Source organism: Amblyraja radiata, chromosome 21, assembly GCF_010909765.2.
Source record: "Amblyraja radiata isolate CabotCenter1 chromosome 21, sAmbRad1.1.pri, whole genome shotgun sequence".
Lineage (NCBI taxonomy): Eukaryota > Metazoa > Chordata > Chondrichthyes > Rajiformes > Rajidae > Amblyraja > Amblyraja radiata.
The window spans coordinates 35,517,259-35,531,887 of NC_045976.1; the positions used below are offsets into that span (position 1 = coordinate 35,517,259).

General features: G+C 38.4%; 1 protein-coding gene across 2 annotated transcripts in view; it reads right to left on the reverse strand.

The window, feature by feature from the left end:
* The window catches only part of LOC116985343 (collagen alpha-1(VII) chain-like), a 278,255-nt gene that overhangs the window by 7,623 nt on the left and 256,003 nt on the right, over nucleotides 1-14,629 (reverse strand). For both annotated transcript variants that reach the window (XM_033040083.1, XM_033040084.1), the window contains 3 exons: nucleotides 13,058-13,111; nucleotides 11,474-11,522; nucleotides 4,747-4,755 (listed from right to left, as the gene is read on the reverse strand). In XM_033040083.1, the coding sequence (XP_032895974.1) occupies nucleotides 4,747-4,755; nucleotides 11,474-11,522; nucleotides 13,058-13,111 (112 nt within the window). The remainder of the gene's footprint in view (nucleotides 1-4,746; nucleotides 4,756-11,473; nucleotides 11,523-13,057; nucleotides 13,112-14,629) is intronic.

Here is a 14,629-nt window from a genome sequence, read left to right on the forward strand (position 1 = left end):
TAATAAAATATGATTATGATTATTATGATTAGGAATGGGTGATAAATGCTGACCTTGAAATTGATGTACAAATTCTGAAAGAAAATGTACGTAAAAATATAATGATGAATAACTGGTGTAAATTACGTAATACAATTCAGAATATATGCAGTTGAAGGTATGATTTTTATTATTGCCCTCATCAGTCTTTTCCTTTCTGCTTCCTTCAGATGGAAAAATATTACTGTAATAACGTAGCTGATACTTTTTCCCACTTTACATTTAACATAACATTCTCGAACATTGCCGATCCACAAACGAAGGATGAGGTTGCCATGGTAATTAATAATGTAAAGTTCATTTTTTTCTGTAATGAATGACTCTAGTAGAATTACATTCTCAAAGACTGGAATATTTCAAAACAGTGCATTTCTGTAATTTTGTTAGTGGAGTGTTAATTACATTTAAATCTGAAACGTGCATATTCAAGATAAAGATACATTTCTCCGCAGTTGAGTATTTCCCTTTGGTCAAAAAGACCCCCATAGAATTATGAATCAGATTTCCTAAATCCCATACCTAGAAACACAGCAGCGAAAGGGAGATATTCAACTACTGGGCACTCTTCATCTACCCGCCTTAATTTCTATAACTCTTATTACGTTACTGACAAATATACAGAATATCCTAATTTAGAAGTTTTCAAACTTTTAATTGATTCCTAGTATATATACACACACTGAACTTTTTTCTTCATTAATTATATTGTTTACAGTGCACTCTGTTTACATATTCTGTTTGCTGCTGCAAGTATGAATTTCATTGTTCTATCTGGGACATATGACACTAAAACACTCTTGACTTGACTCTTGACTAGTATCAACAAATGTTTGACAAGGGAAGTTTCAGAGTTCCATTGGTTTCTGTAAGGCGTGCTTCCTGACATTGTACCTGAAGGTCTCAGTTCTAGCATTTGCGAGTTTAAGATTAAACCCTTTTTCTGTTTCACTACGGAAAATAGTTTATTTAATTATCTGAAAAACCCCAATTAAAATATTTTTTTATCTTGTAATCCTTGAATATAAAATTTGAGAGATCCAACCTTTCTTCATTATTTTATTATTCATCATATCATTCAATCGTATGAAAATGACAGAGATATCACACAGTGACTTCAACAAACTCCCTCAACCCAAGAAAATGTCAATAGTATGTTCAGTCCATTTCTCAATTGAAAAAAAAGATGAAACCAGACAGGGTCTTAGAGGAATATAGAAGTTAACCAGGTCATGAAATGTCTTTGGCGAGTTAGATTAAGGAAAATCGCAATACTATTTATACGTACATTAAAAAAACGAGGGTAATCTGGAGAAGGTAGGACTGCTCAAAGATAACAAAATTTGATAAAGGAAGTTACAGGATGCGGGTGAGATACTAAAAGAGTAATTTGCACTTGTACTTACCAAGAAGAAGGACATAGAAGACAGTGAGAGCAGTGTGGAGAATACTAATATACAAGGGTTTCTGGCCCTGTAGCAAGAATTATTTACAAATTGCCTGGCTTGCTGAGTTCCTCCCACATGTGTTATTCTTTTACAAACTAAGGTTTGTTGTTATTTCCTCTTCTGGAAGCAGATGAATTAAACAACCATATAAAATTTGGTCTTCTAATTTAAGATATGATCGCTTGACTAGTTACTATAAATTGTTGTATTGCCTAGGGAACATGATGGGCTGTAGGAGCAGACAATGACAATCAGGTTTCTATTTTCTAAACTTTATCAACTAATCTTCTCAACTAACCATAAAATCTCCCTTGTGACCGAGTATCAACACATATGTTTGTGTGTTGCTGTGATTACTTCCTGAACAATGTATTGTATAACAATGAGCAGTGTTATATATTATAATCGCAGTTGAGAATCACATTTTCCCTTGTGATCTAGTTAAATGCATGTATCTATGCTAAAATTTGGAATTTTGTAATAAAATTGAATAAAAATCCAGACTGCAAGATATCCCAGTCATTTTTACAGTAAACACACTGTGCTATGGGGACCTGTCTGCTGCAGATCAAAAGGGTCCAAAATGAAAATGCAGCACATACAAAGCAGATTCTAGCTTTTAACGAAAAATATTCAACTGCTTATATTTCTACTGTGCCTTGACCATTGTAAATTAACCTCAACACTTCACCAAAAAATGATACTGAGTCACATGGGAGAAATTATGGTTCGCTGACAAAAAAAACTTAGTTAAAGAAGTAGATTTTAAAGGATTTTTTTTAAAGGAGGAATGTGAGCTGGAGAATCTGAGAATTAGGAGGGAAATTCCAGAGTTTAGGATCCTACCATTTGCAGTTTATGCTCAGTGGCAAAGTGTTCAAAATTGAGAATGATGAAGAGGCCAGAATATGCAGTTTAGCAATTATGACAAAATCTGAGGTATTATTGACAGGAGAAGAGACAGGATGAAGGCGAGATTTGAAAACAATGATCAAAATAGAAACACTAATGGATAGGAACCCTGAAATAAAAACGTTTTTTATTTGGTAATTCAAAAACAGTATTATCATAACAGCTGGAGTTTCTATGTGGAATTTTTAATGTATTGTTTCATATAATCTTATTAAATTCCATTGTGTGCAATTCAACAAATTCTTAACTTCATTTTTAATTAATTTAACTGTTCATTCAAATTCCACACAATTTAATGTGAACAGATTTAACTACTGTGCTAAAGGCAGCACAGGAATTTCAAACCCCAATTGTCCAACAATTTATTGAAATTAATTTAAAAAAAAATAATGCATAATTGGCAATGCCTTGTTGCTCATTGCTCTTAATGGCTCCTATTGCTCAAATGGGAATGAATCCTATCCCAAAGAATCCTTTCTAATAGGTTCCCTACCACTGACGTGATGCTCAGCGGCCTATAATTCCCTGAATTAATTCACTTCTTAAACAAATTAAATACATTAGCTACCCTCCAGTCCTCCGGGACCTTGCCTGTGTCTAGAGAAAATGCACAGATCTTCGGCAAAGTTCTTGCCATCTCCTCCCTTGCCTCTCTTAATAACCTGGAATAGATCACATCAGGCCCAGGAATGTATCCACCTCTTCAAGTCACAACACATCCTTCTTAATTTCAAACTGCCCATGTGTTTTACTATTTTCCACACTGATCTTACAGTCCTCCATGTCCTACTCCTTGGTGAAAACAGATTCATAGTTATCTTAGCACTTCGTCCACATCCCCTGGATCAGAGCACAAATTCTCACCTTTATCTTTGAGCAGTCCTACTTTCTCCCTAGTTACCATCTTGTTTTTAATGACATTCAGAAAGTATTCAGACCCATTCACTTTTTCACCATTTTGTTAGGTTACAGCCTTATTCTAAAATTGATTAAATTTTTATTTATTTTTTATCATCAATCTACACACAATACCCCAGAATAAAAAAAGTGAAAACAGATGTTTAGAAATGTTTGCAAAGTAATTTCAAAGAAATAACTGTAATATCACATTTGCATAAGTATTCAGACCCTTTACTCAGTACTTTGGCAGTGATTACAGCCTCCAGTCTTCTTGGATATGACGCTACAAGCTTAGCACATCCGTATTTGGGTAATTTCTCCTAATCTTCTCTGCAGATCCTCTCAAGCTCTGTCAGGTTGGATGGGGAGCATCGAGGGTGCTATGAGAATGCAGGGTGACTTGGACAGGTTGGGGGAGTGGGCAGATGCATGGCAGATGAAGTTTAATGAAGTCTATGAAAGTAAGCATGCTGGTACAGCAGGCAGTGAAGAAAGCGAATGGCATGTTGGCCTTTATAACAAGAGGAATCGAATATAGGAGCAAAGAGGTCCTTCTGCAGTTGTACAGAGCCCTAGTGAGACCACACCTGGAGTATTGTGTGCAGTTTTGGACTCCAAACTTGAGGAAGGACATTCTTGCTATTGAGGGAGTGCAGCGTAGGTTCACAAGGTTAATTCCCAGGATGGCGGGACTGTCATATGTTGATAGATTGGAGCGGCTGGGCGTGTATACTCCGGAATTTAGAAGGATGAGAGGGCTTCTTATTGAAACATATAAGATAATTAAGGGTTTGGACACGCTAGAGGCAGGAAACATGTTCCCAATGTTGGGGGAGTCCAGAACCAGGGGGCATAGTTTAAGAATAAGTGGTAACCCATTTAGAACAGAGATGAGGAAAAACGTTTTTACACAGAGAGTTGTGAGTGTGTGGAATTCGCAGCATCAGAGGGTGGTGGAGGCTGGTTCTCTGGATGCTTTCAACAGAGAAGTAGATAGAGCTCTTAGGGATAGCAGAGTTAAGAGATATGGAGAGAAGGCAGTAACGGGGTACTAATTGTGGATGATGAGCCATGATCACATTGGATGGCGGTGCTGGCTCGAAGGGCTGAATGGCCTACTCCTGCATCTATTGTCTATTATTTATTATGCTTTTTATGCACATGCGTAGGATATTTCATCAATTAAATATAACTGGAAGGAATGTTGGTGGGAAGAGGCTGAGGCAGAAATTGAGGCTTATTTCAATGAGATGCTTATCTCAACTGAGCTCTCTACCTTATTGCTAATGTAGAACCAGAAAAAGCATATATTCCAGAAAGGGGGAGAAGGGAAAAGAAACAAACCAAAACTGCATAATATTTTAGCTAACAATCGCACAATTTCCTATTTGGAAAACAGAGTAAGTGTTATTTCTCACCATTCCGTCAACTCACTTCCTTTCTGACTCACCTGCACAAGCTGTTGAAATAAATAACAGGGTTGATTAGTTTAAAACAAAGGCTTAATCCTTTTGTATTTCTGGCTTACAGTAAATTCAATAAATATCAAAAATAAAGATGTATATTAACCTAGGCGCATCCTTACATAGAGGCAACATCTAGATCTTCCAAGAAAGATTTGAGTAGTTAACTGTGTTCAATTTGAAAATTAATAAAACACTAAATCAATTTTTTTACCTTGATACAAATATTTTCATCAGTGTTCAGTATGTTTTCTTGTACTATTAATATCATATTGCATTATAATTTTATTTAAAAAAACGAGAAATCATACACCATACTTCCCAAAGAAGAGCTTCGGGGCTTTATGAAAACCATTCAGTGGAACTCAGTCAAAAGCAAGCCCACATATTACAATTACCTAATTTCTCCTAAATTGAAAGCATCTTGCTTCAACTATTTTATTCCCCTGTGATTTTAAATATGAAACAATGGATGCAGACTGGTGTAAGCTTTATATTTCATCCAACAAAAATGTTGTCTTGATGGGAATGTCTGATCTGCAAAATGATAAGTAAATCTAATGTTCCTTTTTTGATACCATATGTTTTGGGAAATTTTAGCATCACAGCTCATTCTTAGTTTAGTTTGGTTTGGAGATAAAGCGTGGAAACAGGCCCTTTGGACCTCCGGCATCACACTGACCACTGATCACCTGTACACTAGTTCTATCCTACACACTAGGGACAATTTACAGAAGGCAATTAACCTACATACCTGTACATCATTTGGAATGTGGGAGGAGACCAGAGCACATGGAAGACACCCACGCGGTCACAGAGAGCACATGTACACTCCATACCGACAGCACCCATAGTCATGATTGAACCCGGGTCTCTGGTGCCATAAGGCAGCAACTCTAACGCTGCAGCACCATGTATTTATCTTTCCTCATGTCCCCACCACCTTCTAAAATTCTCTATCAAAATACTTGTTACAGTTCTCATAACTTAAAAAATCCTAAACAGGGCCTATCATATTTAGCAATTATCTCCGTCACTTTCCCAATTCTGCTCCCTTTTGGTATGTCTACCAACCCTTCACCCATTTTGCTGTGAAGAGTAATGGCATACCTTGTTATGCTAAAGTTTCCTCATTAATGTTGTGCATTTGTTGTTGAGTACAACTGGATATTATTACCTGGAGAGTGTAGCTAAACATACCATATTAGTCATTGTATTTGATTTTTCATTTGAAATTCAGTTCCATTGAGTACAATGTCTCAATCAATTATTGCTGGCTTGCCTGCTATCAGCATCCTCTGAAAAATTATGAAGTGGTGGGAATATTATTATAAATGTTAGAGAGTGTTTATTTATATAAATTAATGGTGCTTTTTCCTTTCCTAATCTGGAAAGACCAATGGGAAAATAGCTGCGGAGCAGGATTGGGAGTAAAAGTAATATCTTCAATTTAATTTTATTACTACCACATTTAATGTCTCTGACAATCTATTGAAACAGAGCAATTATTAACAAGTCTAAGCTTATTCTCACGCAATGCAAATACACATGCAATCTGCATTAGGAGGCACTGGATTGTAACTAGGAACAGAAATGCTAGCTGATTTCTATCTTATTCTATCACTCAGGGTTTCTATGAATTGTGGAACTCAACAGTGTTTGAGATAAACTAACTTAGCAGAGACCATAGATGAAGCCTGGCCCTTTCCTCTTCTCACCTGCACTGTACCATAATAAATTATTGTACTTATCCATTAAGGGAGACATTAAATATTTGAATAAGCAGCACATTTTGAGAGAATGAACACAAAACTATTTGTTGTTAACTAAAATAATTGTTCAACACTCATGACACTTTGGACTATAATTTACAATCATCATTTGATAAGCAAAGTTAAAGATCAACAGACAACTGACGAATAATTTAAGAACTCAGGTCTTCTCTGCTATTTAAACTAATGTCGACCTTTACTTATTGGTAAAGTAATTCTTCTCAATATTACGTAATAATCAAATAATATTTGTATTCGGTTATTTAATATCTGCTAGCTTTGTGCATGGAATCAATTTATTGCCATAATATGTTACAGAATGAAGAGGGCAGGAAATGGAACTCTGTGTTCGCTGGGGCAGAGTGGGAGGTGGTGGAATGAGTAATCTAGAAAAAGCAGCGGCCAGTAAATAGCTGGCAATGTTGCAACCATCATCTCTGACTTCTTCCCCTTCATATAATGCATAGAATTTTATATCTTGCTTCCAGAAGATTTCACAACTGCAGTGTAAGGCAATGCGAGAAGAACAGCCCTTGTCATTCTTAAAGAGGAATTAGTATTTCCTGAAGCTGTTCTGTTTTTTTGCCACTTTTCTTAATACAAACCTAAACTGTGGCCAGCAACATTCCCATTTTCAAATGATGCAACCATCTTTGTGCTGTGAGTATGTTTGATATGCCCAACATTGCCCCAAAATGGACAATTTCAATCAAATACAATTCTATCCATGTTTGGAATGACGCCCAAGTGTAATTTTACTACTTATGATTCCAATCATTATCATTCAAGAGTCAGGTTCTCAGAAGAGCCTCAGTACCTGTAAACCAGCTTGCCTTCATTGAACATTAAAGTTCAGAATGTGAATTTATTCACACTTGTCCTTTAACCCTTATCTCAACCCAATTCTAACACGCTGCGGCAAGCCCCTCTCGGTGCTATGTGCAACAATCGCCATTGATATAATAGCTTTAATGTAGTAAACTTTCCTGAAAAACATTATCAAACAAAATTTGACAATTGGCCACAATGGCTGATACAAGACAAATGGCCAAAAAGCCTGAACAAAAGGAAACACTAAAAGATTACACAGAATTACCAGAGGAAGAGGTTAAAGAGAAGAATGCCAGTACATAGCGTCTAGATAGCTACAGACATTGGGGAGGATTACATTCAGAATTGGAATTGGAAGAGTGCTAAAGTTGTTAGAGGGCTGCAATAGTTACACAGATTGGGAGAGGCAATGCTATGGAGTGCTCTAAAAACAAAATTATAATTTAAAAATCAAGACATGTGGTGTCTTGTCAGGCACTATTTGGCTTACTCCAAGTCCAACAATGGGGTATAGTGGTCTCACCAGGTGATACCCTCTACTGCTATTACCGTATTGCAGCCCCCTGCAATCAGTGACATTGTCAAGTTCCACATATTGGTATTTTTATAAATTAAACTAATCACCCACAGGTTATTTTTTATTAAAATTAGACTAAGTGGGCCATGTTCACATGGGAGGGCTGGTCCCCTGACGCAATATTCCACCTCTCCACCAATTCCAATATTGGTGGCCAGTGGGGGGCTTTCTGGAGTGCTGGTATGGGTTCTTGGGGTGGCAGATCAGTCCCTCAAGCCTGATCTGCTGGCAGCTCACTCATGGCTGGTAGGCTGGCAGTTGACTCATGGCTATTCCTTGAAATTCCATTTCAAGTAGGGTGCAAGGCCACCAAATTCAAATCCATTTTCCTACCATTTCAAGCAGGGTGCAAGGCCACCAAATTCAAGTGCAGTTTCTTACCAATTTGAGCAGGGTGCAAGTCCACCAAATTCAAGTGCAGTTTCCTACCATTTCAAGCAGGGCGCAAGGTCACCGAATTCAAGTGCAGTTTCCAACCACCAAGCAGGGTGCAAGGCCACCAAATTCTAGTGCAGTTTCATACCACTTCAAGCAGGGTGCAAGGCCACCAAATTCAAGTTCAGTTTCATACCACTTCCAGTTTCATACCACTTCCAGCTGGATTCAAGGCCACCAAATTCAAATGCAGCTTCATACAATTTCATGCAGGGTGAAACCACCAGAAAACCACACAAAACACCAAACACAGTTCAGTAGCCATTCAGTGTGTTCAGTTGATTTACAGCTCAGACAGAGTCGTCACCTCTCCCTCCCCCATCATGCAGAGACTGAGCCACTTCCTAAAACACTTCCGGGTTTTATAACCACTCCCCCTCCCACCGGAAAAGGTGTGGCTTTCATGGCGTGATTGATAGGAAAGAGATTCTCAACATTTTTTAAACACTAATAACACTTATTTTTCATTGATGGGAAGAATTCTCTGCACCTGCTGAGCAGAGGGGGACTGAGTAAGAAGGCCAAAAATCACAGCTGTAAGTGGTAGCGTTTTATCTAAAATCAATATACAGTGCAAACAGGAAGCAAGTGCATTTGCAGTAGTGCCTTTTAACTTCAAGTCAAAGAACCCAAACCACCATTTGCAGAAAGTAGTGCCTTTCAACTTGAAGCCATAGCACCCAAGCCGCCATTTGCAGTAAGTAGTACCTTTCAAATTCAAGCCAAAGAACCCAAGCCGCAATTTGCAGTAAGTAGTGCCTTTCAACTTCAAGCAAAAGGCAGCCAAGCCAACATTTGCAGTAAGTAGTGCCTTTCAACTTCACGCCAAAGCACCCAAGCCACCATTTGCAGTAAGTAGTGCCTTTCAACTTCAAGCCAAAGCACCCAATCCACCATTTTCAGTAAGTAGTGCCTTTCAACTTCAAGCCAAAGCACCCAAGCCTTCATTTGCAGTAAGTAGTGCCTTTTAACATCAAGCCAAAGCACCCAAGCCACCATTTGCAGTAAGCAGTGCCTTTTAACATCAAGCCAAAGCACCCAAGCCTTCATTTGCAGTAAGTAGTGCCTTTTAACATCAAGCCAAAGCACCCAAGCCATCATTTGCAGTAAGTAGTGCCTTTCAACCTCAAGCCAAAGCACCCAAACAACCATTTGCTGACAGTGCCTTTTTACTACAAACAAACCATATTTTCATTTTCAAACTACATTAAGGGGACTCACAGTTGAGTAGACCTGTGTTCAGTGTTAATCAGAGCTCAGAGAGACGTGCGCCTTTCGCTTCATCCATTTTGCAGAGACTGAGAGAGGCACACGACTTTCTGGTTTTGTAGTCCCTCCCCCTCCCTCCAGCAGGAAGTAGTGCCTTTCAACTTCAAGCCAAAGCACCCAAGCCACCATTTGCAGTAAGTAGTGCCTTTCAACTTTAAGCCAAAGCACCCAAGCCACCATTTGCAGTAAGTAGTGCTTTTCAACTTCAAGCCAAAGCACCCAAGCCACCATTTGCAGTAAGTAATACCTTTCAACTTCATGCCACCATTTGCAATAAGTAGTGCCTTTCAACTTCAAGCCAAAGAACCCAAGCCACCATTTGCAGTAAGTGGTGCCTTTCAACTTCAAGCAAAGTACCCGCCACCATTTGCAGTAAGTAGTGCCTTTCAACTTCAAGCCAAAGCACCCCAGCCACCATTTGCAGTAAGTAGTGCCTTTCAACTTCAAGCCAAAGCACCCAAGCCACCATTTGCAGTAAGTAGTGCCTTTCAACTTCAAGCCAAAGCACCCAAGCCACCATTTGCAGTAAGTAGTGCCTTTAAACTTCAAGCCAAAGCACCCAAGCCACCATTTGCAGTAAGTGCCTTTTTATTTCAAACAAACCATATTTTCATTTTCAAACCAAATTAATGGGACTCACAGTTGGGTAGACATTTGTTCAGTGTTATTCAGAGCTCAGAGAGACATGATCCTTGGCTTCATCCATCTTGCAGAGACTGAGTGAGGCACACCACTTCCTGGTTTTATAGTCCCTCCCCCTCCCTCCAGCAGGGGCAGCAGAGAGAATGGTGATTTAAAAAAACCCATTAATATCTCTCTGATTTGTCATCGATGGGAAAAATCCTCCACACCCGTAAGGCGGAGGGGGGCTCTGAGCGAGGTGGCCGTAGGTGGCGGCGTTCTGTCGGAAATCGCAGCACAGTGGGCCAAAAGCGGTCAAGATCAGAGTTTTAGTAATATAGATGTCACAGAAAGTACTTATTTTATATAGGGAAACAGTCCCAGTGATAATTTACTTCATCCACTATTCGTTACTTACAGTGTGAATATCGTGACATGAACTTGCAAAATAACTCATTGTCAATCAATGATTTATTGTTCCAATATGTTATTTAGTAAGTTCATATGTTACAACTATTTGATCCAGTTCTTATTATTGAGTAATTGAACCAAATACAGCATCCACTGATGACAGGCTGGGGTGGAGAAATAGAGAGAACTAAAAGGCCTTAGCCCCTTTGTGTGTATCTGAATGACATGGTAATCGCAAGCAAGTAGTTTATGAAACCTGTAGATTAAGTTTTATTGTTCTGTAAAAGAGTGTAAAATAAGAAAGTGAATTTTAAAACAGTGAATCACAGAATTTCCAAGCTCAGTTTGAAAGATGGTTTGAAAAAAATTCACATTATGAAGCATTAATGACCTTTACATTTATATTAAAGGCTAAATCTCTTTCATATGCAGCCTTTTAATAAGATTCCATTACCTCTTACCGTATTTAAATGCAAATAGATCAATTTTCATTTTATAAATTACTTTGAAAACTCACGCTGAAGCAGTGGTGGGAATCAATTTGAATTGGGTTCCATATACTATGTCTAACAATTGTAACACCTGGTACATTTTTGAGGCTCATTAGCATGAAGAATTGTTAAAATTATAATGAAAGTTAAAAGGTTTTATAAACTATTATGCTAAAAAATTGCATTAACACAAAGACACACAAAGCATTGGTAAAATGGCATTGTGCGGGCATTTTTAAGCTTTTGAGAAGTGCTTTCTAATAAAAGCAATTTTTATTTTCACACATATTATTATTAATAGGCTTACCACAATTGTCGCTCATTTCTCTTCTGACAACTTCTTTCACTTCTTCTTCCTAAACACAATGAATAAAAGTAGTAAAAATAATTTACATTGCTAAAGCAGCTTTTTCAACCTTGGGTATTTTACACCCAATGAAATTCCACTGAAATTGAATGTCCATTATATAGCAGGAACCACCACAGCCATTTATAAGATGGCAATGTTCTAATGGCATTTTAATTCCTCTTCCAAACAAGTAAGGAACGACAGCATATTTAATTAGGAGATAAGAAAGTATCACATCTAAACTTGGTCCTCCTATCAGTAAGAACTTGGCTAATGCTCTCCCCCACCACATAAGGACTAAAACCGCCTGCCCAAACTGAGGACAGGTAAATTAACCTGAACAACGGTTCAAAACAGAGGCCTCCCTGCTCTGAATGGCTCAATCCCATGTTAACATGTAGGCACGTTGCCAGTTGAACTTTAAGGGAATCTCACAGATTTTCACTCCCTGAATGTATGTTTGGGTGCAAGCAATTGTAGAATTTTCCCCTTTTCTGATCTGGGCTTAATGGAAGGGGTTTCAGCACAGTAATAAATGGCAAATTACATTAACAGTGGGCTTGAGTGATACATTGTTTACTCACTTAAATATATTAATTTAAAATCAAAACTTAAAAGTAGCCCATTATTGAGGTCCTTTTAGAAATGAATTTCACCAGTGACAGCCTAATTCTTTGTGAACACATGGACCTGAAATGTACTGGTCAGGACATATAGATTGTCTGTATCTTGTGACGAACTGTACAACTAAATGTCTTCATGATCCAACTATGGAGTATGGACAGAAATCAAACAGGCTAAGCCTGATGCATTAATTTCCCTAAAAATCATTACTGAACCAATTTTTATAACAAGCAAACAGTTTGTATGGGTATTTTTGCCAGTATAATTCTGCTATTCACCCAATTCATTTAAATTCATTTCACAGTCTTGAATACTGAAATAAAATGTTGAGAATGCTAGAATCTGAGTTTCTAGTCTATTATAACACCAATTATACAGTATTTCACTGTGCAACTGTGGTCAGGTTCGAAGACCTGCATAGTTTTGGACAAAAAAACAAGGAAATGGGATGATTCTGCCATTAATTCATTTAGGTGGTCAAGAAGAAGGACTTTATCTCAAGCAAAAATGCGTCAAATAGGAAATAAAAAGGAAATGGAGGCACACATAACTTCAGATGCTGGAATCTTGAGCAAAACACATTAGCGCAGGGAATGATATCGCCTATCCATTCGCTCCACAGATGTTGCCTGACCTGTTGAGTTACTCCAGTGTTTTATATTATGAATAAAAGAGAATTGTTGGAAATTAGTAGGTTTTCATTGGTAAAGAGCGAAAGTGATATTGTTTCATGTTGATGACTTTCATCCTGTTAAATAAATTTAACAATTTTCGGAGAAAAGTTGAGGGAAAGAGGGTTGGGGATTTCAGAGGTGTTGGTGGAGCAGGGGTGCAGATCGGGAGAGTTCAAAGGGGCAGCAGAGGGCGAGACAAAATCCTACTCAATCAGCAAAATAAATGTTTGCAAAGGATACTTACTGAAAGTCCAGGATCTCCTTTTTCACCCTTCAGTCCAGCAGGGCCAACTTCTCCCTGCTCAAGCCAAAGACAAATGTATCCAATAGTGAACAATTCAGCATTGTTTTATCTTTCTTTTTGTTAGAGCAGTCTCTGAAATTATAGCTTATTGACCTCAATGTATAACAATGATAACATAAAATTTACAGCATAAAGCAAGTGATTCTGCAAGTAAAGCCTGCATTCTGATATTGCATGTCAGCTTCCTGCTACCTTGCTTTATCTCACTTATCAATACTTTTATTTATTTCCCCCTCAGTTTGCCCTCAAAATTATTTATGCAATTCATATGCTATTTATCATACATGGTGCTACATTGTTTGTTATGATGTCAAAAAATTCTACAAAAAGTTGAAGTGAATGTTATCTAGATATCCAAAAGATGCCAGCGTGACTGAATTAGCTGATCTTTGTAACTGATGATAGGTCAGCTAAAACAACATAAGACATAGTATAGCGCAGGAACAGGATTTTTGGGTCACAATATCTGTGCCAAACAGGATGCCAAGTTAAATTAATGATCTCTGTCATCATGTGATCTCAGGCAGTTCATTCCGGGCACTCAGCACATCGTGTTAGAAAACATACTCCTTACATCTCCTCTAAACTTTGTCCCTCTCACCTTAAAGTTATGCCCTTTGGCCCTTGACATTTCCATCATGTGGAAAAGACTGTGACTGTCTGCCCTATCTATGTGCTCATAATTTTACATTCTTCTATTAGGTCTCCCCTCAAACTCTGACATTCCAGAGAAAAAAAAATCCACATTTATTCAATTCAATTCAATTCAATTCAATTCAATTCAATTCAATTCAATTCAATTCAACTTTATTGTCATTGCACAGATACAAGTATGGGTACAACGAAATGCAGTTTAGCGTCAGTCCGTAGTAATAGTGCAATATAGAAATAAAAATACAAAATAAGCAAACAATGTGGACGGAGAGACTGGAGAAATCTATCGGCGGGACTCTGAGTTCAGCAATGTGATAGTGTTGTTGTAGAAGCTGTTCCTCATCCTACTAGTACGAGACCTGAGGCTCCTGTACCGCCTCCCTGATGGGAGGAGGGCAAATAGTCCATGGTTAGGGTGGGAGGGGTCTTTGATGATCTTCCCGGCCCGTCTCAGACACCGTTTTCGGTGGAGGGCATCCATGGCAGGGAGCGGGACACCGATGATGTACTGAGCGGTTTTCACCACCCGTTGTAGTGCCTTCCTGTCCGCTACGGTGCAACTGCTGTACCATACCGTGAAGCAGGTGGTCAGGATGCTTTCGATGGTACAGCGGTAAAAGTTGGTCAGGATCTGGGGGGACAGTTGAGCTTTCTTGAGCCTCCTCAGGAAGTAAAGGCGCTGCTGTGCCTTTTTGATCAGCTTGGAGGTGTTGAGGGACCAGGACAGATCCTCCGAGATGTGTACCCCGAGGAATTTGTAGCTGGAGACGCGATCCACCTCAGTCTCGTTTATATGGATGGGGGTATGTCTGCCCCCTCTGTTCTTCCTGAAGTCAACAATAATTTCCTTCGTCTTCT